This window comes from Sparus aurata, chromosome 9 (genome assembly GCF_900880675.1).
Source record: "Sparus aurata chromosome 9, fSpaAur1.1, whole genome shotgun sequence".
NCBI lineage: Eukaryota > Metazoa > Chordata > Actinopteri > Spariformes > Sparidae > Sparus > Sparus aurata.
In genome coordinates this window covers 24,054,882-24,080,385 of record NC_044195.1, presented here as the reverse complement: position 1 = coordinate 24,080,385, position 25,504 = coordinate 24,054,882, and the positions used below count along the sequence as shown (strand labels likewise).

The window sequence follows — 25,504 nt, the reverse complement described above, 5'->3', positions numbered from 1 at the left end:
CTCTTCTTATTCAATTAAACCAAATCATCTGGTAGATATGATGTAGGCTACCAGCTGATGAATGCTGATGACTTTTTTTATAGATGGCACTAACAAAGAGTCAGGGACATCAGCCGTAAGTGTCACATGGAGACTCATTAGTAGATGATGAATAAGATGACTGTGACTCTTCTCTTGTGGCGTTCCAGGCCGCCTGTCTGAAACTACCTTACACTGTGGCCGTGTTTCTGAGGTGTTATTTGTTGGAAAAACCTTCCAATTAGAGCTGCCCTCCGTCTGGCAGCCTGTCAGACACACACACCATAAATTAAGAGGACGTGTTGCAACTCAGGCGAGGCGCTTCTCTTATTTCCAGCAGTTAGACCGGTCAACATCTTTGTTTACATCGAGCAGCTAATTTATGTTGCTGGTAAAGCCCAAACTGTGAATTCTAACCCTCGGAAGATTATTTTAATATGATTGCTAATGGAATCAATGGAAATGAACAATACTAAATTGTGAGTATGTTCATTTAAATACTTTTTTTTTAAGAACACTACAGAAATATCACATGAAAACAGTTATTAAATTTGGAGGAATAATGAGACAGAAGGCTTCACAATGACAAATTACAAGAAATGTGAACTGTTCCTGTTGTGGGCACTGTCACATTTCAGCACCATGGACAGCGGTCTGAATGCTCCAAGGAAACATCCCTCGGTAACACACTTCGTGCTGGGTTGAAGGCAGACTATAATATAATAGATCTTCATCATCTGTGTAATATATAATGAGTATTTTAAACTGGAATAGAAGAAGAAATATTTTATTGTCCCTTTTTTCCATGCAAGAAAATACAGAAAAGTATCTTTACTTACATTTGTAAAAAAGGTTCATTAAAAAACACAGTATATCACATTTAAAACATTGAAAATAAAAAACATTAAGATGGAAACACAATAGGAGCAAGGTACTTGCTGAAAAGAAGGAAGTAAAGTGCTGGTCGATAAAACAAGGTGTGTAACGATACATCGATCCAGATCCATATGTCAACTCAATAATTAACGACCCAATAGCATCGATGCAAAGTGAAAGCATCGATTCATATCGCCACCATCGTTAAGATCCGCCTTTATTTCTGAAATCCCCATGGCACGTCTGTGTCACCGTTTCCATCCACTCTTTTCTAAACAATGCTTTCTTTTTGTTAAAAAATAATAGATTGTTGTCCATTGAAATGCCTGGAACCAGTGGTAGAATCATATCTCCACTGAAGAATTAAATTATATTTTAGTTGCTTTATGTGAGTTGATGAAATCACCTCAAATCGATTGCAGGCCCCATATCGTATCGTATCATATTGAATCGTATTGTGGCAGACTTTGTGATATCGGTAAATATCGTTCGTATCGTAAGTATCGTTGTCCAAAGAATCGGTACAATATCTCATTGTGATGAAACTTGCAATTGACACCCCTGATGGAAACGGTGATGGAGTAAGAGAGAAGGAGCTATGACTTGAATGCATCACAGTGATGGTGCCCTTTTTATATTTCCTCTCCCCTCAGACACCCTGAATCCACAGCTGCGCCTTCCTTCCTGACTTACAGTATCATATAAGTTGTTCTTGAAGTTTTGACGTTTAAAAGCAGACAACTTCTGAATGGACTAAAGTTTCTTTCGTGCGTAAGGTGGCTCATAAAAATTAAAACGTAATCCATACAACGTCAACATCACCATCATACAGCCAGAACCAACGTGACGCTTGAATCTGGGGACCTGCGCAGGATCGTAAATCAGCCCTGAGATGTGACCTGGCGGCGCACCGGTTTCATCCATTCATTGCCAATACCATATTATGATATTGGAAAGCTTTTCCGGAGAGGTTGTGCGTCACGCCACTCTCTATTAGACGCTATTTTCGTCCCAGCCCTGGAAGACATTCATCCACCATCTACCCACCCTGACAGCACCCAATAAACCCACCACTCCCATTCATCTCCACCCCTCCACCCACCCAACTCCACCCTCGCTCATTCCCTCTCCGTCTCTCTCCCTCTCTCTCTTTCTGAGGAGCACTGGTGATTCACAAAAACAACACAGGAGAATTGTGTTTGCTCGTCCAAGAGGATTACTTTGTGGCACCTCAACATTTTCCAAACAAAAATCGTCTTTGACACTTTTTTTTTTTTTTAAATCTTCTTGTGGAGGTCCCCGCTCCTGTCATCCGTTCAGACCTGTTTCCTCAAAGGAGAGGTAAGACAAGCTCCAATTCGGACTTTTCATTATTTTACTAATATGTGTTGGCCGCCTCTTGACCGTGTTTGACCAAAGTGACAGATGTTGATTTAAAGAGAGATCAATAACGCAATACCGGCCTGCTGGAGCCATGGCGTCAGCGCATCTGGGAGCTGAAGCCCGCAGGTTTGATCCTTGTGATGCAGCACATCGGACACAAAACCTAAATGTTTCTGCGTGAGTCTCTTTTAGTTGACGGCTGGATCGCAGCTTTTAGACGGTGCGTTAAGGACGCATTAATGGACTTTTACGCACGAAAGCGCGACAGGAAACCATGCCGGTCCACATTTGTTCAATCATGCCAGGCTACAGAGCAGCGTTTACACTTTTCACAAGTATAATTTAAAAAATCAAAAGACATCCTGATAGTTAACTGGCAATTTCATTTGTATGACCGTCTAATATCTGACGTGTAACCCGTGCGTAAAACATCCTCAACTGTCCTTAACGCAACCATTACAATTTGCGAGCACCACAGTTCTTTTTAATTATTTTGGTTTTGATTGGATGACACATGGTGGAGCGCCGGGTGTTCCTTCTTCCTCTGTTGTGTGCGTCAGTCGGACAAGGTAAGGTTTGGAAAGTCTTCATCGCACTAGTTTAAACATCATTTTCAAAGTGGGACGACGGCAGGATGAGATTCATGATTTTAAATCAAATCAAATCATCAGCTGGTCGTTTGTCTGATAATTAATTTTTGTTTGGATGTATCAGATGCTGGGACTTTATCACACTTCGGTAAATTTGGCACCTCTGAGTGGAGTCTTAAAACAAAACACCTACTAAAAAACTGCAGTTTTTCAGCCTGACATGTTTTAAAATTCATGTTGTTGTTTTTTATTTAACTGTAATTTGCAGGAAAATTAGAAAGAGATATTTCTCTTCTGGTGATCCCACCCTTCGAGGCTGAGGGAAACAGGGGATTTTACATCTCTCGCAGCTGGATATTTGCAGTAAGCGTGAAGATGATCGGTGCGTAAAAAACATGAAATTTAAATCAGTTTGCATTCTCTACCTGGAAACTGTCAGTTTGTAACATGTAGGTGTGGTCACTGAACATCTTAAGCGGAGAACAAATTAAATCTTGTAGCTTTTAAGACGTGTCTTACCTCAAAAAATGTTTGGATAGCAGGGTTTTAAAGTTTCATCAGGTCATGCTCCACTTGGTGCGCATGGAAGCGGTGGTAATGAATTGGAATTACGCGCTGTGTTTGTGCTGATAATAGACAGGGGAAAAAAAGTCAAGCGGTAAGATATTCATTCCAGATCCAAGTCACACGTAGTCCACAGAAACGTGTCTCTACCTTTTTCTCTTCAAAGTTCTCTCCATGAAATTCCAGTCCTCGGCGCGCAGTAGCACTTGATCTCGGCGGGAGGAAGCGGACTAAAGGAAGATGACCATCCACGCCGAGGGTCTCGTGGCTATCGTGATCTTCTACCTCCTGATTCTGTTCGTGGGGATCTGGGCCGCATGGAAGAACAAGAACTCCGGCGTTGGCGAAAGCGGAGACCGGAGCGAGAGCATCATGGTCGGGGGGAGAGACATCGGGTTGTTCGTTGGTGGATTCACAATGACCGGTGCGTTGATTAAAACATTTGGGAGTTTTAAAAAAAATGTTTTTTAATAAGTGTTCAGCATGATTCTGTCACATTTAGGTATCACGTGGTGGTATAAAACTCGATAAATCCACCGATTTCTTCTTTTACGCACGGACGGCACCGCGGCCATAACTATCATTTATCAATAAAAGTTTCAACATTACATTCAGTAAATTTAGAGCAATTTAAGATGCGACGACTGATGGATGAAACGTTTTAAATATGAGCCATAACTCCTAAATATCACTTGAGAGTCTGATGTCAGATTGGAATAATTTCCCAAATGGATTCAGTTTGATTCTAACTGCAGACTGAGTTTTATTGAATTACTTTCCATCCAAGACGGACAACCAATACTTATAGGATTTTTGTTATTAGAATAAAGTTGTGCGCCAAAAGTGTTTTGTTTCTTGCTTTCAGCTACCTGGGTGGGTGGAGGCTACATCAACGGCACAGCAGAGTACGTCTACCTGCCAGACTACGGCCTGGCTTGGGCACAGGCACCCTTCGGTTACGCTCTCAGCCTGGTAGTGGGTAAGCGCCAGCGTCTTTGTGTAGCTCCTTTCTTTAATTGTGCAAGGTGTGTGTTGAGCGTGAGATTGCACCAGTGATTGTGCATGTGTAAGGCCATTGTATTTTAGGTAATCTATCACAGTGATCATCACTTCTGCTTTTATTCTTGTTAATCTAAATCCTTGGCTCATTCTGCATGTATGCTTGCAACTGTAATACCGCACAATAATAGCACAACTGTGACAATAAGTTGGTATTTATTGCAATTTCAAGTCTCTGCTGTTTTTTTTAACATTACCCTAAAATAAATTCTTAACTGCCCTCTAGGGCTTTAGTGGGTATAATGTGATATAAAAGTGCAGTAAAAACACATGTAAAAACACTGGTGTTGTCCTCTTACAAATACAGTATATCTGACATTTAAAGCAACATTATGTAGAAATCGCCCCTCCACAGCTTGTGAGCGCAAACCAACTGACGTAAACACAAATCCTCAGACGTGGGTGCCAACCCCAAACAAAACTCATAAAGTCATAACAATGTTGTAAACGCACATGTTGCAGTTAACATGTGTAACGCTGTGGTCCTACACTCTCACTGAAGTGCAGAAACAAGTGATGGGGGGGGGGGGGGAGTGGAGACACCACTCACCCTGTTACAAACACACTGTACCATCAGCAAGGTAAAAAAGTTACGTATTGTCGCTTTAATGTCCGACATCATTCAGGCGGCCTTTTCTTTGCCAAGCCCATGCGCTCCCGTGGATACGTCACCATGCTGGATCCCTTCCAGCAGCTGTATGGAAAAAGGATGGGCGGCCTGCTCTTCATCCCCGCGCTCATGGGGGAAATCTTCTGGTCTGCAGCCATTCTATCTGCCCTGGGTAGGTGATAGTTGTTAGAGTCTAAACTCATTACGAGCACCGCATTAAGTTAACTGTAACGTCCATTCAGTTTTCTCCTTCTCTCTAACTGATGACTGTGTCTCCTGGGCTGAATGCGTCGTCCCGCAGGAGCCACTCTGAGTGTGATCGTGGACATAAACATCAACATGTCGGTGGTGATCTCAGCCCTGATCGCAATCTTCTACACGCTTGTTGGAGGACTTTACTCAGTGGCGTACACTGATGTAGTCCAGCTCTTCTGCATCTTTGTGGGATTGGTGAGTCTCCCTGTTAAAATCTGCTCAGCTCGGGACAACAGAGATTATAGTACATACTAGTATTGGACTGATTTCAGTACAATTAAATAGGGTTTTACCAGTATAGTCTGGAAGCCAAAGTTATTATGTCCTGTATGTTTGAGCTCAAAATGTGAAGCTCTCATTAGCAAATATTTTATATCAATCTTTGAGGTAAAAACAAACAACCTTTAAAGATACCAGACGTCAAATCTTTGATCTCGTGTGTTTGTCAATTTAAAAAAGAGTCTGATGAAGACACAGATCAAAGTGCATTCATTAGGAAAAAAACTAATATTCTTTAGATCCAGCCGAGTCGCCAGGAAAATATTTTTGACAATAACAGACTGCTGCTACGGCAGTGACTGTGTTTCAACTTTTTTAAGGGTGAACCACTGGACTGGACCTTGGGTGAAATTTCCAACTGTATTTGTCGCAACACAAACATAATATTTTTGACGTGGTCATCTCTAGCCATGTTTCTGGCGATCAAAACAGGTATTTCAAGACTAAACATGATCTTTTCCTAAACCTAACCAAGTAGTTTTTGTGCCTAAACCAAACCAGAGCATTAGCACGGCGTTGTCAAAACATGAAATAGAGAATTTAACCTAAAGAAACATAAAGTTTCAACATATCCAGGCCTGGCAGAAATGTACATTGCCAACATTTAATTCTGGGTATGCTTCAGGGCTGTGAAAAAAGTGAAACACAGTTAAAGTGACTCCTTGGATGACTCCTATTTTAGAATATTGGACATAAAAGTGGCCCAACATTGTTTGGGTGTGTTTTACTATGAAGGCATCACGACTGTCACTGCATACAGTTGCTGTTTTTTTTTTATTCTTTCCACCCCTGCCCCTCTGACAGCTTGAGTCAGCAAATTTATGAAAAAGTAGAATCTGGGTCTAGTGTCTTTCAACAGCTTTGACAGTAGAAACATTAAAAAGACTGAATGCCTCTTCAACAGTAATAATATCTGCATCCTGATCCCTTTCTCTCCATCAGTGGATCAGCGTGCCTTTTGCCCTGTCCAATCCTGCCGTGACGGACATCAGCATTTCAGCCAAGGAGGCAATCTACCAGTCACCCTGGCTGGGGAAGATTGAGCCTGAAGACAAATGGCTCTGGGCGGACAACTTCTGCTTGCTGGTGAGCCATTTTTTAATCCGAAAAAAGTCATCAAGAGACAGTAAATTACTGTAAAGAATATGCGCATACACATTTTTGATTCTGCAGTAAAGTGTTGCAGGCAGGGGGGTTGAGGTGAAGAAGCTAAGGCAGGCAAACAGGGTTTGTTTCTTTGAGGTTTACTCTAAAGATGAACGTGTAGGACTCAGATGAAGTTTCAGAGCTGTTCTGCATTGGTTTGGTGTCTGTATTTACTACGGTGTTTCTGTTTCTAGATGTTGGGGGGGATTCCCTGGCAGGTCTATTTTCAACGGGTTCTTTCTGCCTCTTCAGCTACCTACGCCCAGGTCCTCTCCTTCCTCGCCGCCTTCGGCTGCCTGGTCATGGCCGTCCCCTCTGTCCTCATAGGAGCTATAGGGGCTTCCACCGGTAAATACTCATACACACAGCTTATCTTCATTTGTCTTAAAAACAGTTAAACTGTCACCTATTTATTTTGCAACACATTTCTATAGTCTGATGCTATTAACATCTGGATTAGAAGCCTAAAAATAACATAAAAATGACCAAACTGCCAGTCTCACACACAAATAGTTAAATCACAGATTAACATATCCGACACTGATCCGTAAATGATATGCGCAGACATATTGATTAAGCGGTTAATGAAACATCAAAAGACAATCGTCACATCCAGGAATCTGATCCTTTATTTAAACAGGAAAGTGTGATCAAAGGAAACACAATGCAGCCTCCCTGGGTTGTTTACACCCCCAGCAGCATTTTTGTTGTCAGATGTGTAGATGCATACAGTATCTGGAGGGTAAACAACATCAGACGGATCCTGTCACGACGGGCTGAAGGAGAGAGAGCCATCGGACCGTGCCGATTTAGTGAATATTACATCTGAAGAGGAGCTAATTAATGTCGTCCGTCTGAAGCTGTTTCATGTGTAACAGACGCTAATCAACCGCTGCTTGTGAATATTCGGAGGAGGGAGAGTATGTATACCTCAGGAGGATGAAGAGGAGGATGAAACAAGTGGCAGAAAGATAGAAAGATGTCAGCTTGAGGGTTGAGAAATAGGGGAGTAACATGCTGTCCTGCTGAATAGAAGGATGGGACAGCAGTGGAGTGGAGCATGTGGGGTGGATGGTTCCAGCTTCTTAATTGTGAAGATTTGCTGCTTTTCTCTGTGATCGATGATGGTAAATGACGAGTCTTTGGATTACAACACTTTGGCCTGTTTCTTTATATATATTTTTCTATATTTTACAGGCTAAAAAGTAATCAGTTAATCATTAAAATAACCAGGAGATTTATAAATAACAAATACAATCATTACCATGAAATTTGGTACACACATTCAATTCAATTTAATTTTGTAGTTTTATAATTTCGGTTTAAGAACGTATAAACTTCCCATCAGCCTCAGCTGAACGTTGTGTTAAGTGCTTACTGACTAATGTTAGCATGCTAACATGCTAAACCATAATGGTTAACATTGTCGACATTATGCACCACATAAAGCACTGTCACTGTGAGCACATTAGCATGCTGGTGTTAGCATCTAACTCAGAGCAGTGTGTGCAGTGCAGCCTGACAGAGCCATTAGTATAGCTGTAGACTTATTTTAAGCTGTTGTAATGATGTCATAGTTTTAGCTAACTTCCGGTCTGTTTTGCAGTTAGAAATCCCCTCATAGCCGCCAACAGAAGGACCCCGCTCTCTGCATGTTCCAGCAGATAGGACCGCCTCTTTATGGAGTTCTCTGAACCAATTGGATAAAGTGGGCAGGGATACCAGAAAAGTTATTATCTCTATTACTGCAGTGAAAGGAGGGACCAAACTCTCTATAACAGTGATTACTGGTGGAATATAGAGCTATTTAACACGCTATTTTTTTAAATCATATACAGCCGCTTTTTTATTTTGACAATCACACATATTCATTGTTTCTCCGTGAAAAATAACAGCCTACATCCATGCAAACTTCTGTATTTAATCAGCTTGAAGTGTCTCATTAGAATCAGATGCTTCAGAAACCCTCATTAATCATTATTAATATGATTATTAATCTAATTTACAATTCAAATCTAATTAAACTACATGATGCATTCCTCGATGCTGGCTCATATTTCAAAACCAATGGTTCAGTAGGCAGTCTTTTCAGTCTGAATCCATTATATCTGGGATCATCTTACTACTGTGGCTTCTTACCTGTATTCTGGCCAAGAGCACACCATTCCATTGATAATCTTTGTTGGATTTTAGCATGCAGACATGTGAGGCACTCGTGTTTCTCGGCAACAAAAACAAGTGTATCCACAAGGAGCATTATAATAAAGTCTCAAAGTCACAGGATCAAGTACAGTCCGTGTTTAGTTATCTTGTGTTATTTCCTCACACAAGTTGCTGAATTACTTCAAGATAATCATGACACTTGGATGCAGAAAATATGACTGAAAACAATACATTTGTGACTATGGCTCCCGCTTCTTCTTCTTCCAGACTGGAACCAGACCTCTTATGGGTACCTCCCACCGAAGGATAGGGATCAATCAGACATGATCCTCCCCATAGTGCTTCAGCACCTCTGCCCGCCCTACGTCTCCTTCTTTGGTCTGGGGGCAGTGTCCGCTGCCGTCATGTCGTCAGCAGACTCATCAATTCTCTCAGCCAGCTCCATGTTTGCCAGGAACATCTATCAGCTTGCCTTCCGACAGTCGGTAAGAGTGCCGACAATAATACACATCTGCACAGTTTGAGACACTGGTTGCAAGCATCAGTCATATAATCAATAAATCAATTCGAGTTCCATCCCAGTGGTTTGCAAATGTGTCAGATCTTGCCGGTTGTGCCCGCTGAACATACAAAACCAGACCCCAAACCTTCAGACAAAACATGTCTGGCTCAACAGAACTAAGAAGGTCAAAATTGTAATTAGTCCAATAATTCCTCTCCACTCTGTTATCTCTTTCTTCTCTCTTCCAGGCCTCAGACTGGGAGATTGTTTGGGTGATGCGCCTTACAATTTTTGTATTTGGGGCCCTTGCCACGGCTATGGCGTTACTGACAGGATCAGTGTATGGCCTGTGGTACCTGAGCTCCGACTTGGTCTACGTCATCATCTTTCCCCAACTCCTCAGTGTGTTATTCGTCAAGGGCACTAATACCTACGGCTCTGTGGCTGCCTATGTCGTTGGTCTTTTGCTACGCATCGGTGGAGGGGAACCCTACCTCAAACTTCCTCCTTTCATCTACTACCCCGGTTGGGTGACCCAGGAGAGAGTCCACCACCTTACTGGGGATGTGGAGCACTTTGTTCAGCAGAGGTTCCCATTTAAGACTATGTCCATGGTGGCGTCCTTCTTGGCAAATGTGGCAGTCTCTTACCTGACAAAGTACCTGTTTGAAAGCGGTATGTGGTCACACAAGTACGACTTCCTGGACGCCGTGGTGTCCAAGCATAGCAAGGAGATCATGGACAAAGCCACGCTTGTGAGCAACCACGATAACATCATTCTTTCAGAGATGGCACCCGTCAAGCAAGTCCTGGGTGCGTCACTCGCTGGGACATTCACCAACACTGAGATCCTCAGTGATGACGGGGCGTCTAGTCCAGAGGCTTTTCACAATGAAGACTAGGCAACAAAGGCACAAAGAAAACTAGAACCAAGGAATTTGAAGAAGAAGGAATAATCAAAGAGGCAACGACATTCTTCAGGAAACTTGCTACTGCCACACTGGAAGCTGTATCAGCAGACATCTGCTGTGGCTTCCGAGTGACTCCACAGGTTTGTTTTATGCTGATGACGTGGTGCCTCCTTCTTTTTTAAGATCCCTTGCCTAGAACCAGGAGGTTGACTGTCAATCAGCTGTGTCAAGCGTACCATAACTCATTCTTGTGTTTTTTGTTTCTTTTTATCATGACTCTATGAATCTACAACCACTACAACCTGTTTAATTTAGGTGCTGCTACAGTGATCAGAGGGACTTTCAGGGGGAAACAAGGAAAGACTACAGAAGAGATGGAGTATGTGATGACATCTACAAGGGTCCGCTGTGGGTAAAGAGATTGTGCAATATCTAACCAAGGCACTGTGTCAATGTCTACATAGCAGTGTGTGTGTTGATGTACATGCACATGTGTACACTTGGCATCCTGGATTTTAAGTTTTAAATTTGCGTAGAGTATATTTATTAATAGAGCAATAATATTTTTAGGATCTCTGTTGTATAGATAGATACATTGTGCTGGAATTGCAAGTTTCTGCCATTGTTTTTAAATCAAGAGACCAATACTTTTTACTTATTTATGTATTTGATTTAGCTTATTTTTACATTGTGTGTTCACCTCGCTCTTAATCCTCCTGTTGTTCTCGCTTGTTCCGCACACAGTAAGTGTCAAGTTACAAACCCTGTACCACCAACACATTACCAATCCCCTTGGCTCACAAACAGAGAATTGATATCGGATGATTCTACAAGACCCCAGGTCACGTTCAGTCAAGTTAGAGTTTAATGCCAACATTTCTAGAGTACATTTTTCCAGTAGTCCAATATTCACCCTCCTTATAGCTCTGTTTTGTTCTCCATCAACTTCTGAGGCGAGAGTATGCATGGGCTGTCACCGAAAGTTTTACGGGCATGATCCATGTAACATTAGCTAGTAAATTAGCCAAACAAGCTTGATAGCTAGCTACCTCTTAATATGAACCTAACAGGGGATAAGTGAGTTTGCTTGAGGCGATAAACACGTTCCGGTTATGTTTTTCAGCCTATGCGGATGCTGGTAAAATGTATTTGTTTGAAGGTATCTGTCGCAGAAATAAGTAAGTAAATAATTTAGTATAATAAGATCAATTATTTAAAATCAAATAATTACAACCTCCCCCTTTTAGCTTTAAAATATTCCACCATTTTCTGCCTCCTGTCGCTGGAAACAAGGTTCGCATGAGCTGTATGAGCATCATAAAGTGGGGCGGAAAATCAAAAAAATAAGTAACAATAACAATAAAAAAATTATAAGAACGGCTTAAAGTGGCAACAGATAACTTACCCGCATAGTGTTTAAAAATGGTATTATCGTTGGCACCACTGTGGCAAAGACAAGTGGATCAGAGTCACAAATAACAACAGCACAGGACAAAGCATTACAGTTAATTGTATTATTCAGTCTATAATAGAAATGGATTGACAGTGTACCTAAGTGACCATGTGCCCGCTGGCAGGCAAAATTGTATAGTCATAGCAAGGTTTACAGGGAACCAAAATGGTTTCAGACAGTGGTTTCATTATTCCATATCCATTACACTGTGCAATCCACATTTTCTTCATGATGATGGATCGAAGCAGACAATGTATCTATTGCCAGTTAAGGAAAAGATAATGGTCATAGTTAATCATAAAAAAGTAATCATTCATAGCTTTTTATAAGATGGGACAGAAACTGAGCTCTCTGTCGCCAATGTCAAACACATAAAACATCCCCCCCAGTTTTGACACTACAACTTTGGCACTGAATGTCAAGTTTGTACTGCAGAATCATCTTGAACGATATGAATGTAATCCCATACACCATCCTGATATACTCAGTGTCAAGCATTCAGCATGAACTTACATAGGATCTGGAAAATGTCTTTCCTGCGTTCACTCCAGGCAGCCATTGGCTTCCATTCACCGTCATGCAATCAATTTGCAATCTTTGTTTTTGTCAAACTTGTGATTCTGTAGAGCGTCTTTGAATAAGTGTGCATTTACAGGTGACAACAATAAAAGCACATATGATGATCGGTTTACAAGTTCACATACAAACAAATGGAAGCCAATGGTATCTCAGAAGGCATGAACATCTAACAACACTACAGACGGCTTTGATTGGCATTAATGTACACGGAAAATGATCTCACAGAAGATATTTTTAAATGAGTGTGTATGTGTGGTGGTTTCTGTGCTCATAGTAAACCTGTATTGACTGGCCAGCCACAGCAGGTTAGTGGAGCCAGGAAATGATTGTTCCTCCCGGGATGGTGTCAGTGGCACCGGTCATTATTGATCCAGTCCCCAGTTGATTAGCCCTCAGGACATTTGATTAATGCTGCAGAGAGGTTGGAAACTACAGTTTGTCAAGGTTTGTTTCACAGTGTGTTATACTCAGTGATGAAAGGTTAGATGTTCCTGATTGAGCACCCTCACACAAATAGTAAATTACCCAACATCAGCCCTTATATTTTCCGGATCTGGCTGTTTCAGACTTTTCACACTGCTGTTCTGTATAAAGAGTATCAAGTACAGGAGTTGTCACTTTATACAGTGATTTTTGGCATTGTTAAGTGTTACTATTGTCCTGTTGACTTCTCTGTGTCTTCTCTCCTCTCAGAATTGTTGTGGTTTGTTAGTGTCCTTTTGAATCAATGGATTCGCCTTAAAAACGTCTGAGTTTGGAACGATAGTAAAAAGCGACCACTTTTATAGGATAAAGGATACAGTTAGCGATATTCTATATTCAATTCATTGTCAGCAATTAAGACCAAAATCATCACACAGTTGGCTGAAAAAATGTTGGCAATGTATGTCTCTGCAAACCACGCATATGATTCCTTAGGTTAAATTTTCAATTTCATGTTGTGACAACAGTGTGCTTATGCTTTGGTTAAGTTTAGGCCTAAAACCACTTGGTTAAGGTTAGGAAAATATTAATGTCTTGGCCTTAAATACTTGTTCTGGTCACCACAAACAGAGCTTAAATTGTCCCCAAGTCTCGTAAACAATATTCTGTGCTTTCACACTTACAAATGTTGAAGCACAGTCTTGAACTGCAGTCAATGGCTTGGCAGCTCCCCTCCACCTACTGATATGAAAGTCAGGTCATAAACATGAACATGATATGATACGTATTGTAGAAATGTCAATAGTGTGCGTAGCCTACGACATGTACACATGTGAGCGAGTTAGTGGTTTGCAGAAATGTTAACCGCCAACATTTCATTCTGCTGACCTGGCTGTCAGTCCTGACTAATGACTTTATTTAGTATATTAAGAAAAATCCAGACAGAATTCTTTTATCAGTTCAAGCTGGAAACACAAACTGTGTAAACTGTCAAGACAAGGGCAGAACAATTGTGAACATTTGCAGAAATTAGGGACTTTTTCATGTGAAGATTAATACACATTATGTGTTTAGTGGAATGTGTATGTGGTACTGTCTCAAATTAAAACATAATGTTTTTATTAATCTTACTCAAGGAATATGTTGTCAAGTGAGTAGGTCTGGCTCACTGATGTGTCCTATAGCAGAGAGAAATTAGCTTGTCAGACTTCACTGACAATACATGTTAGTAGAATTGATTCATTGTTGATTTTGGTCTTTTCAAGGGATTTGGTGATAATGAAAGAAATCTAGTATAACACCAGCCTTATCCTTTAAGGTGGCAAGATGGCCTTGATTTTAGTCTATAGCGTGAAGGGGACTTGATCCCTGTATGCAGCCATATCTGCTGAGGTTTAGATAAGTAAGACAGACTCAATCCCAACCTGATCCCGTCCAGTCTCTGACAATAAATTGTGGGATTTATGATTTTGCCACCAAGATGACATCAGCTTCAAAACGAGCGGGACTACTGCTGGTCTGATGCTATGCAAAGTGTCAGGCGGTCCCGCTGGACTTAAATGTGAATGTAAACTCTCCTCTTCGTCAGATAAGCCTCATGATCAGTGTGTCGTAGCTTAGGTTCACTCACAAACCTAAACACACACGGAAAAGAATCCATGTCAGCTGTCCAACTGGCACATTTGTGGCTAAATGTTGTAAATTGCAATGATGCTGTATTTTTGTGTGATAAATGTATATACCAAAAAAAAAAAAGAAAAAAAAAAAGCGTTGGAACAAATTAGTCACTTTTAAACGCAGCATTTAAAAAATGTTGTTTGTTGACGGTGAAATAACAGCTATTTATTTATTCATGCAGTGTCTATAAGAGTATAGATGTAAACATGTGAGGTCAGTTGAATAAATTATATGATTTAGCACAGTCATGATTTGTTTTTTTCTCTCTTCATATGTTCATGTTTTCCACGTAACTCTTTCTGTGTGTGTGTGTGTGTGTGTGTGTGTGTGTGTGTGTGTGCGTGTGTGTGCGTGTGTGTGTTTACAAAGTCTGGACTGACTGGTGGAGGGTTTAATCTCAGGGTTGCCGCCTGCTTGGACGCATCAATCAAAACACCCACCTCAGAATCTTATAACTGCCAAAACTGTCAGTGCTGTCAATCAGTCTCTTTAACACACACACACACACACACACACACACTTACTCACTTCTCAGAGCATGTGTACAGCAGTCTGACCTTTGGTTGATAAAATAAGAAAACCTTCTTCATCTTTTTTTTTGTGATTGAAACAATAATATATATTCAATCAATACAGGTGAGGGATATCTGAGGAAGAAGATTTTTGTTATTATTATTATTATTACTATTATTATTATTATTATTATCATTATTGTCATTATTATTATTGTTGTTGTTGTTGTTGTTGTTGTTATTTTGAGTATCAATCATTTTGGGGTTTTATTGTTTTTTTTATACTCTATACTTTTTTAAACTCGGGCAACATCCATTAAACCCAACGTTATTGACATAAACACAGAAAACCTCACTGCAGTATAACAACACCCAAAGTGAAACAATTGGCTTTTCATTTTTCATCACCATTGACTTTATCTGATGTTAACATTATGAAATGTGCTGTAAGAATAACTTAGTAGTTGCCATTTTAATTTCCGCCAACTTCAACTGTTTTCCACACTTTGTGCTCAAGATGAAGATGCAAGAACAATAAGAAAAAAGTGGATGTTGGTGTTGAGGAGACATACCGTGTGTTAACTGTTATTAGTCGCAATAAATGTATCCAATCAAACATGATGCAGAGGGATGAGCTAACTCACCCATGATATAATACATATACAGTGATGTGCACAAGGGGGGGGGGACATGCCCAATTGTTGAAAAACGCACACTAAAGTGCCCTCCTGGGAATCAAAACGTGAGCTAAAGTGCCCTCTTGGGAGCCAAAAAAGCATGCCAAAGTGCCCTCTTGGTTGGCAAAACACACTAAACTGCCCCCTTGGCTGGTTAAAACATGATAAACTGCTCTCTTGGGAGCAAAAACACGTGCTAAAGTGCCCTCTTGGGAGCCAAAACGCGTGCTAAAGTGCCCTCTTGGGAGCCAAAACGTGCGCTAAAGTGCCCTTCTTTTCACCCCTGCCCTTCAAAAAGTCTGTGCACGCCACTGTACATATATATAGAAAGTTTACAATATAAAGGTCCATTTTGTAGTTTTCAGATTGAAACCAACAAAAGAACCCTCTCCTCACCCTCCCCAACAGTGGCTGCTACAACTGCAATAGAGCCGGTTTTTGGTGGGAACCAGGCGTTGCAACATGGTGGACCTGTTCCATCTGTGATGTAAAAGGTTCATTCTGAGGCAACGATAAATCAATGATTCTTCATTTCATTATACAGTAATGAAAACAGAATTATAAATTTCATATTCCATTTCTACCAATAGGTCCTCCTGAATCCTTCAAGCAACGTGACATGTTGCAGGAAAAAGACAACAACACTAAGTTTCTTTGCATTCTATCTGGTATTTGCTTTTACCTCAGAAGTTGATTGAGGTTTAAATAATATTGTGTTCACTGCAACAGCCTGGTTCCAATCTCTAAAACTGGTGTAAGGGATTTTAAACTGAGTTGAAGCGAGCGTAGATGTTACAGCCCTCGTCGTCACTGCCTCATCTTGTGGGAATCACGTATGCAGCTTCCACACCTAACAGTACGACAGAGGCATGTGAGCACTGTGTAGTAGTCATTAGTGTAACTGCCAATGAAACCTGCCGCAGCTTGGGATGATTTGCCTGCAGGTGACAGTCCTGCGACAGGGCTGATAATGTCAAATCGGAAATGTGAGTGAAAACACTCACTGGAAAATAGTCGAAGACGTACCGCTGACATTAGGGTCCTGTGTGATCATATTGTCCTTGAATCCTAAGAGCAGTTTATCAGTTATTGGTAATCTAGAGTAGATATCTAATCTAGTGCAGGTTAAAAAGATAAATTTTCTCTTGATATGGACTGATTTTTTGGCAGTCATGATCATGAGAAGAGTAACAGTTGTGTATATATAAATACTACGAAAAAGTAAAACCAGGTGTAAAACAGAAAACATTCAGCTTGAGTCTGCTGAGATAAATTTAATATTCATATTCTGACTTATTTTACCTTTTGATGACAATAATGTAGAAAGATGCTGCCATTACACCCTATCTCGCAGTTATTGTCTCGCAAATAAGATGCACCCAATCAGAACCATGATTAGAAGATCCGCATAAGAGTGTGAACATCGCTTTATAAGATTTAAATGAACAAATCACAGGTCTTATTCTTCCCGAGTGGAGCTGCTTGAAGGCCTCTACACAATCCATAGAAAAACACACAACCTCTGATGTTCTGCGTGTGTTTGTCACCACAATCCTCTGACTGAACTGGTTTTGTGTTTGAATCTCTCTCTATGTTTCCACGTATGTATCTTTCTCGACCCTGCAGCCTGGCCGCCGGCTTCACGACTCAAGCGTTGTCCTCGCTGACGCTTCCTCTGTGTTTTAAAAAAAAAGCGACAGAGAATTCCCCGAACGTCATCGGTGGCATGTAGCTCACACATAACACTGAGAAAGACACATACATTCAGCCCTGCAGCACAGCTCATGACTTATTCTCAGTAAAACGACGAAAAAAAGAGGCTGGGAAGGCGGCTGGAAATGCTGATGAAAAGAGAAAACACTATACTCTTTGACACTCCTTATATCTTTTATCTATCCATTACATAATATTCTGCATTTTAATTGCTTTAAGGTTGTAACAGCAACTATGGTTTCATACCTAATAATAGATGCTTTAAGCCTCCAGAAAGTTTGATGAATTCATTAATGAATTTTCTTATTTGTGCTTGCGTCATTTCTAGGTCTATTTCTAACAGTGGTTTTTAAAATTAAATTGAGATGTACTAGCAATAACACCAAAGCAAAGATTTTATCTGAGAGAGCCAGAAAAAGCAGCATAAAAGAAACAGTAATTGGAAATGTGACTGAATAACAAGACATTAAATTAGATAAAAAGAACAAAAGGGCTACCTGAAGAAGAGAGAGAGGGATGATGTCATTTAGAGCAATAAATCTTGGCCCATTTACTGCGGATTATGGCCAGCCTGGAAACCAGTCATCGTCGTTACTCACATTAGACTAAGTGCTCCACTTCTCAGGATCGAGGAGGGGAAAAAAGGCACGGAGGGAGAAATGGATGGGAAGGCCAGACATTTACTGTTGCACCCTGAGCTCATATGAGGGATGGGCTGGGCGGAGAGTCTCCACCCACCCGCCAGCGACATCCTTGCTCCTGTCCTTTATCCCTTAAGAGCCTATATCATAGGAAACTCTGTAAAACTAGTCTTCAGGTTATTATTCATAGTTTATTTGTCAGCTTTTGAAATCCAGTTTTGTTGCTTGACAGTTACAAGCGTGGTTTAGTCATGAAGCAAATGGCGGCTACTTAAGAGCTAAGCATAGTCGTTGCTATATCAGCATCAGCCCTGTCAGAACCGGAGAACATATTTTAATGAAAGAATAGTGAAGAACGTCACTGAAGGCTTCTCTGCATGCAACCGGCTTCAGTAACAGTTAGATTCCTCTGGTGGTAGCGCTCTACTGTTCATGTGATTGGTGGAAGTTAGCGTCTGATGGACGGTGATAGACAAGATGTTTCGTTTATCACCTGCCAAGCGTTTCGTGGAACTTCCTGCCCTTTTGCCTTGCCAGTTGCTGGCGATGCCTTTTTCCAGATGGTTCTGTGTAACAAACACACTCTGGCACGTCAGGTCACCCACAGTCCTGTGCACTGCAAGATGTAAGTCACACCCACTGAGCCACCAAGAGAGCGCAGAAAGACAACAGCTCACTGGCATCGATCAAAATTGCATACCTTGTCGGACGGACCAATGAGCAAGAGGGTCATAGCTTGAGACGCAAAATTTTGACAAAGTTATATGTCCCAATTGTGTTCTTACTGCGTGCAACAGTTTGTACTAAAAGTTAATAAGTGTGTTAAGGCTACACTGCACTCAAGTTCATTCTTTATTCAACTCAGAGAACCATGATTACAGAGGTAACCTTCTGACACGCAGACAACCTTGTCTTGAACTCGTCGAGTTCGGTCAGACAACTTTGAGCAGCGTCGAGCTCTTTCCTCCGAGAACTACTGTTACATATGTAACCTTACATGTTCACCCAGGTAACTCTGGCACTGTTCTATACCTTCCTCTGCCATTAGTGACAAAAAACAACGTATGAGTCAGTCTCACTCTCAGGCTTCTTATAATTCTATAAGCACAGTAAGCTGATTGATGTGTGACATGTACATCTTCACCATGTTACATAATACACCATCAGCTTTTGTTTCTTTGCTTGTGTAACTACCTTTTTGTGGTCAATTTATTTTTCATTGCATACACACACTCACACACACACACACACAGCCCCTCTGGCCCCGGGGTACATTTTATTAATGCTGGCAATGCTGTTGACAGGAGCGTAAATTATCAGAGGACTTATTAGAGCCGGAACTACGGCAAGAATATTATATCAAACTGAGACTAGGAACACAGACGTGTAACTGCAATATAGTTTAACTTCATTGTGTTCATTTTACATGTCATTTTGTAAATGATTCATCACAGAAATAGTTTTTGCTTCATACAAAATAAAGCTATAAGAAGAAACACTCTACCGACAATTGAAGTGTTGATAGAAAATACAGGCTATTTTTAATTTAATCATCCATATTTCTTTTTATTTTTCCCATTCATTTCTTCCTTTAGCATCTGCCTCGTCCACACAGTGGCCAATTTTTTTTGAAGACTATGCTACAAACACCTTCAAAATAAGGACGATCATTTTACTTTCTAATTCTTCTGATATCACGTTCTGCCTTTTCAGTCATTATTCTTGTGCCGAGAGAGAAAAGTTGTTCTCCTTCCTTTGGGTTTCAAAGGAGCTCAGATCTGTGTCATTAGCAGTCTGTGTTCAGTCTCAAGTGGGTTTCTTATTAGACAGTTAGCCACAACAAAAACACAGACAGAGAGAACTCTTCCTGACAATTAAACACTTTCCCTTGTGGTCCAACCTGCTGCATCATTTATTCTATAAAAAAAACACAGATTTCTCTACTCTGTAACATTTTTAATTGGCATTTTCTGATTGAAGTAATGTATCAAAGTAATCACATCTGAACCTTGTAAACATGAAAATTAGACTCTGCATTGTTCTCAGGGTTGATAATATCTAATATGTCTCTTCCAAAAGCAGGTTTATTTCCGAGAGAGTAATGAAATTACTCGTGTCATAAGGGGATCTGGATGTACTCCGGACAATACCTTTGGACAGGTACAGTTAGAACCGGGATAATAAACCATGGATAATATCAACTGGCTATAACTGAGTTAGCTCGAGCCATATTGATGTGCGACATCCTTTATTATAGTCGTGCGCCGTGCCACTTCTATACGCAGCCTTTTAAGATCCTTAGGTATAATTTGCAACAGTCGCAGCGAACAGCAAAAGATCTGGATTAAAGACAACACGTTTCCTGCATTGGATTATGAGGAGACTGAACATGTGGGTGAAGTAAACACTTTAAAGCTTGTTTGTTCAGGTGATATCTTGTTTGTCTTCATTTCTCAAGATCCAATCACTCATCAGAACAAATTTGCAAACATCACTGCGATGCTGACTCATACGCTTATTGATTCACTCACTCAGCTGATCAGCTTTAGAGAGGAGTTGATTAGGAAAGAGTGTGACAGGGTTGTGACTCAGGCTTTACAGTGACTGTTATGGTTGGAGTCATGTCGTCGTTTCCTGTTTTATTTTGCAGTTCTGCCCTCATGTGTCATGTTTTGCTTTTCATTTCCTCCCTTTGTCCCTTTGTCCCTTTTTGCTTCTCACCTGTGTTATGTAGGTTATCACCCCCCTGTCTATTTAGGCCCTTGTCTTCCCCTCTCTCTTTGTCAGTTCGTCTGTTCTGTTATGCCCTTGTGTTCCCAATCTTCCATTGTGTGATTGTGGCTTTTCGTCCCTGATTCATCGCATTGTTTTTTGCATGACTTATTTGACTTGTAATTCGCTGTTTTGGTTGTATTTGTTTTGCTTTTGGGTTCACTCTTGTTGTTTTGTATTTTGCATTTTATGGATTTGGATTTTTGTTATTAAAGCTCGCTTTTTTATTGAGTTACTTGTCTTCCTGTGTTTGAAGCACCTAGACATGCAAAGATAGTTGCTAAATAGGCGGACATATATAAGTCATTCGAGATATTCTACCAAAGCAGAGGCACCAGAGGCATGATTTTAATCGTTTGGTTCCAACTCGGAAAACCTTGTTCAATACCTGGACAGAAAATTAAAATCAACAAAAGCGATTTGTTACTAATCACAGCAGCATATTAATGTTAGGTGGAAGTAACCAGTAAAGTAATTTATTTACTGTTTTAATGGGATAACTAGAAACCGTGACTATTTCTCAGAATGATACAGGACTGAATAAATAATAATTGAATATATGTGATATTTGTTGAAACAATATGATATTAAGCTCAACAACATATTCACTACTCACACATAACTATTATATATTAGAAGGTTTTATGTGCACAATCATCAATCATGCAGACTGTGTGTAGGATGTATTGACGAGCCTGTCTGGTGTATGTTTCTGGACTTGTCTCTTCTTCGCCATATCAAGCCTTCAGCTGTCAGACCCACTGGAACTCTTCTCTTGTACTCTTTGACTTCTCTTTTGTTTTTCTTTGAGATCAGAAAAGAGCATGTCCCAAGGTATTCAGACCTTTGGTTTGGCCAACAGAACAATGGATAATGGAGCTCTTATTATTTGAAAATTAAAGGCATGAAAGGCAGTTTTTTTTTACATTTGCCATTTTTCAAAGAGAACAGTTTGCTCCTTTAGTACAGCCTCCACCTGGAAGCATTCCAGGAAAGCAATCAAGCAATTTTTTTGTTTTGTTTTGACAAACCACAGGCATTTTCATTTGTGAAGCCAAATCAATTGTTCTTTCTAATCTGTTTTTCCCCTGGTTGTGACACACACAAAATAAATGTTCTTGACAGATGACTGAAGCAGCATATTCCAAACATGACTTGATGTGATTGACAGAGTTCTCCTGCACATTTGACTGATACATTGCACCCATTGATTTCCTATCGATGTAACACTGTGAGGAAAGACCACCTCGACAACAACATATATCACGGGAGGCGTATGTGTGTGTGTGTGTGTGTGTGTGTGTGTGTGTGTTTGTGTGTGTCTGTGTGTCTGTGTGTGCTCACACACGTTTGCACATTTCCCAAAAGGTTAAACCCGTCTAGAAATTTTCTTCTTCGGTCCTCTTTGCTAAGTTTTGCTGCCACTTTTGAATTCACTACCATCAGGTATCCAGTAAAATGTCAATTGCAGTTATTCAGAATACTTATGGAAAATTACTATTGGCATTATGGACTATAATTCAGCTGCACTTCTTTCTTTTGACAGACTCTGCAGCCTTTCGTATTACTACTGCACTCATTGATTGCTGCGGGGGCTGCCTATGTATTGAACTGCAGTAAGTAATGAAAATGGTGTGTGTCAACTGTTGGTGCTCCTATTGATCCCATCAGTGGTAAGTAGCTTGGTTCCAATTAGGCCCTAATAGGCCTGAGGGAGAGGAGACAAACCAGATTCTGATTGTAAGACACTGTATGAAGTCTGAAGTTAAACTGTATTTATACATATATATAAATTACCTTTAAAAAAGAAAATGTTGCAAATGTTCCCTGAATAAACCTCAACAAAAACTAAAGAAATACTTTCCCTTCAACACATTTGACATTACCATTTCCCAATAAGTCAGTAGCTGCATTTAGATGGTGCCTGATATTCGGAATACGATCACAAGCAGAATAAAAGAAAAATAATGCATGACGCAACAATCACATTGCGCATGTCACACAGCTGGTCTGCTTAAACTGGCTGTTGCATTTAAAACCTCAAACCCTATTAATCCCATCCCACCATAAACAGTTCGAAAATCGAAAATTGGAATGATTTAAACTGGAATGAAGAAATACTGTACATGTAAACATGGCTCGTGTAATGAGCAAGGTGAAATAAACTGAGCTGCTTTACTCTGACAGCCAATCATTAAATCTAAAGTCTAAAGTGAAAATAATCCCGCTCTTGGGACAATACAGACAATTTATCTTATTATTTATGTGTCACGTTAGTCACAATGCAGAATCGATGATAATCAACTCCTGTTTCCTCTCTTTTGTCGCCGGTTTATACCTCCATTCACAGCCGCCTAAAGCTCGTTTCTCCTCCTTGTTAAAGAGCCGACAGGAGCTGACTCGCGTCACAGCACTGCTAACGTAATCAACTGATCACACACAAATTATATTATGCCACAGTTTGAGGGCTTGGGGGGGGGGGTCCTTGAGAGTGATTTAGTTAATGTCTGGACTTACCATGACTGTTGAGTGGGGGAAGGAGCTGCAGCCTTGAAGCCACATTAGACACATACAGTTAGAGTGTGAAGAACAAGGCTGTGCATGTGTGTTAAATGTGCGTGTGTGTTTGTGTCCACCTGTAAATCAGGTTTCTGCTTCACTGCTGCTGCACATCTGCCTCCTCCAGCAGCACCTCCTTTGAAACAAAGCAAAAAAGTAAATAAATTTTAAAAAAAAACATCCAAGCCTGAGATAAAAAGACAGAAGCTGGCAGGTGAAATGATGCTCCTACATTAATATGGAAGAAATCAAAGACAAGTTTCATCTCAAACTGAAGCTGTCAATTCCCATTTACTAACACATTCACTTGGCATGGACAGACGGATGATTCTTTATTCAGGCTCCACTTTGATGGGACTGATGAATAGCAAAATAAATGATTTATCCCATTTGAAATGATAATTTCATGCGGTTTATGTAAAAATGCCCAGTTGTGCCATTTTAGAGCGAAAAGTAAGCCTTTCAATCCACTCCACCCCACCGCTACTGATTTATTTATATGTCTTTTACTAGACCCCATAAATTCACTTTAGATTGAGATAACCTACATTTACATTTACATTTAGGGCATTTAGCAGACGCTTTTGTCCAAACAGACTTACAGTAATTCATACATACATTCATACACTGATGGAGGTAGCTGCCATGAAAGGTGCTGACCAGCACATCAGGAGCAGTTTGGGGTTCAGTTTCTTGCCCAAGGACACTTCGACATGTAGACCAGGGGAATCAAACCGGCAACCTTCTGATAACGTCACGCCAATAGCCTTTTTTTTTCCTGAAATGCACCTAACATGTGATTAAAGTGGCTATAATCTATATTTCTATACCACGAATAATTTATTCATCTTGAATGCATGTTTGATGCTATAATATCACATTAATAAAAAAAACACTTTAACTTAGAGGTTAGTTTGGAGAACTAATGTACCTGTTGGGGCCCAGAAATGACAGCTTGAGTTTTTGTCGCTGTCGGTTCGAGAATAAAAAGCTAACACAACAACACTGAACATAAAATGAGCCCAGCAAAATCATCAAATAGGCTAGATGATCATGTTTAACAATATCTCCTTACGTATATATGTTGAATTTCCAGTTGAAAATGACAACAGCAATAAACAAGTTTGGTGTTTTTACACATCTCCATACTGCAAACCAGCTGTCAGTTTTCTACCTGGAAGTAGGTAGTAACAAGTGTTGTTGTTAGCGCAGTGTCACAGAGGTTTGGTCGAAAATACAATAGAATATTTACAACCAAGACAAAATTGATCAGTTTTGGTATCAGTCAAACTGTATCTGTATTGTTTTTACCCCCCAGCTGCAGGGCACTTGTTGCCACAGGCAGGATGTGTTTCTGATTAGAAGTGATACCAGCTGCCGGTTAACAGGCTAACAGGGTAGAAACATTTATCCGGCTAACAAAGCCCTGGCAGGGCCCCTGTCCTCCACTCCGCTCGCCTTAATGCTTCACGACACTGTCATTTAAAGATGACATATGATAGGAGCGGGCTTCAGCTTGCCAATATCCCCCGTCGTCACACAAACACACACACACACACACACACATAGCTGCTGAGGAGGCAACGCAGAGAGGCAGAGATAGATGAGCAGCTGCTGTGTGTGTGTGTGTGTGTGTGTGTGTAGGTGCGTGTGCGTGTGTGTGTGTGTGTGTGTGTGTGTGTGTGCATGTGTGTGTGTGTTACCCACTGTAGTCTTGGTTATTTATTTGATTATTTTTTCCAGTTTTACATCTGTCATGAATCAAGAGGATTGGTTCGGTGTTCCTCTGGATATTGGCCATCTTCTCTATTTAACTATGTGTGTGTGTGTGTGTGTGTGTGTGTGTGTTTGTGTGTGTGCATGCGCAAACGTGTCTGTGCGCCAAACCAGCAACATGATGACTACAACAGAATACGGTATGTATGTGCCTCGGTGATTCCCATGGTCCCAAAAGTGATCTCTAATTGAACTGACACATTACTTATTAACTAATCAATTAATAATTGATTAATTAACAAGAGAAAGTGAGTCCATTGGCACAACAAACCTAATTATAGTACACAGCATAAAGAGCATACTGTAGTGTTACCATAGATAGATAGATAGATAGATAAAACACCAAAAGCATGTTTTTCTAGACAA

At 40.5% G+C, this 25,504-nt stretch overlaps 1 protein-coding gene across 7 annotated transcripts; it reads left to right on the top strand.

The window, feature by feature from the left end:
- Nucleotides 1–1,829: 1,829 nt before the first annotated feature.
- On the top strand, nucleotides 1,830–14,736 carry LOC115588686 (high-affinity choline transporter 1-like). 7 transcript variants are annotated; one of them, XM_030429435.1, is made up of 9 exons: nucleotides 1,830–2,235; nucleotides 3,618–3,855; nucleotides 4,297–4,410; nucleotides 5,117–5,272; nucleotides 5,402–5,550; nucleotides 6,577–6,720; nucleotides 6,975–7,128; nucleotides 9,211–9,428; nucleotides 9,694–14,736. In XM_030429435.1, exons 2-9 carry the CDS (start codon nucleotides 3,672–3,674, stop codon nucleotides 10,345–10,347), a joined length of 1,773 nt encoding a protein of 590 aa, XP_030285295.1. In that variant the 5' UTR covers nucleotides 1,830–2,235; nucleotides 3,618–3,671; the 3' UTR covers nucleotides 10,348–14,736. The 7 variants fall into 7 exon arrangements, with proteins under 7 accessions (XP_030285295.1, XP_030285289.1, XP_030285294.1 ...); XM_030429429.1 differs by having other exon boundaries at nucleotides 3,598–3,855; XM_030429434.1 differs by lacking the exon at nucleotides 1,830–2,235 and adding an exon at nucleotides 2,243–2,454 and having other exon boundaries at nucleotides 3,598–3,855.
- The last annotated feature ends 10,768 nt before the right edge of the window (nucleotides 14,737–25,504 follow it).

Excerpts from the sequence above, each read along its gene's own strand:
- LOC115588686 (XM_030429435.1), top strand. The coding sequence starts at position 3,672 with ATGACCATCCACGCCGAGGGTCTCGTGGCTATCGTGATCTTCTACCTC. Across the intron at positions 5,551-6,576 it reads TCTGCATCTTTGTGGGATTG|TGGATCAGCGTGCCTTTTGC; the intron begins GTGAGTCTCCCT and ends TCTCTCCATCAG. Across the intron at positions 6,721-6,974 it reads CGGACAACTTCTGCTTGCTG|ATGTTGGGGGGGATTCCCTG; the intron begins GTGAGCCATTTT and ends TTCTGTTTCTAG.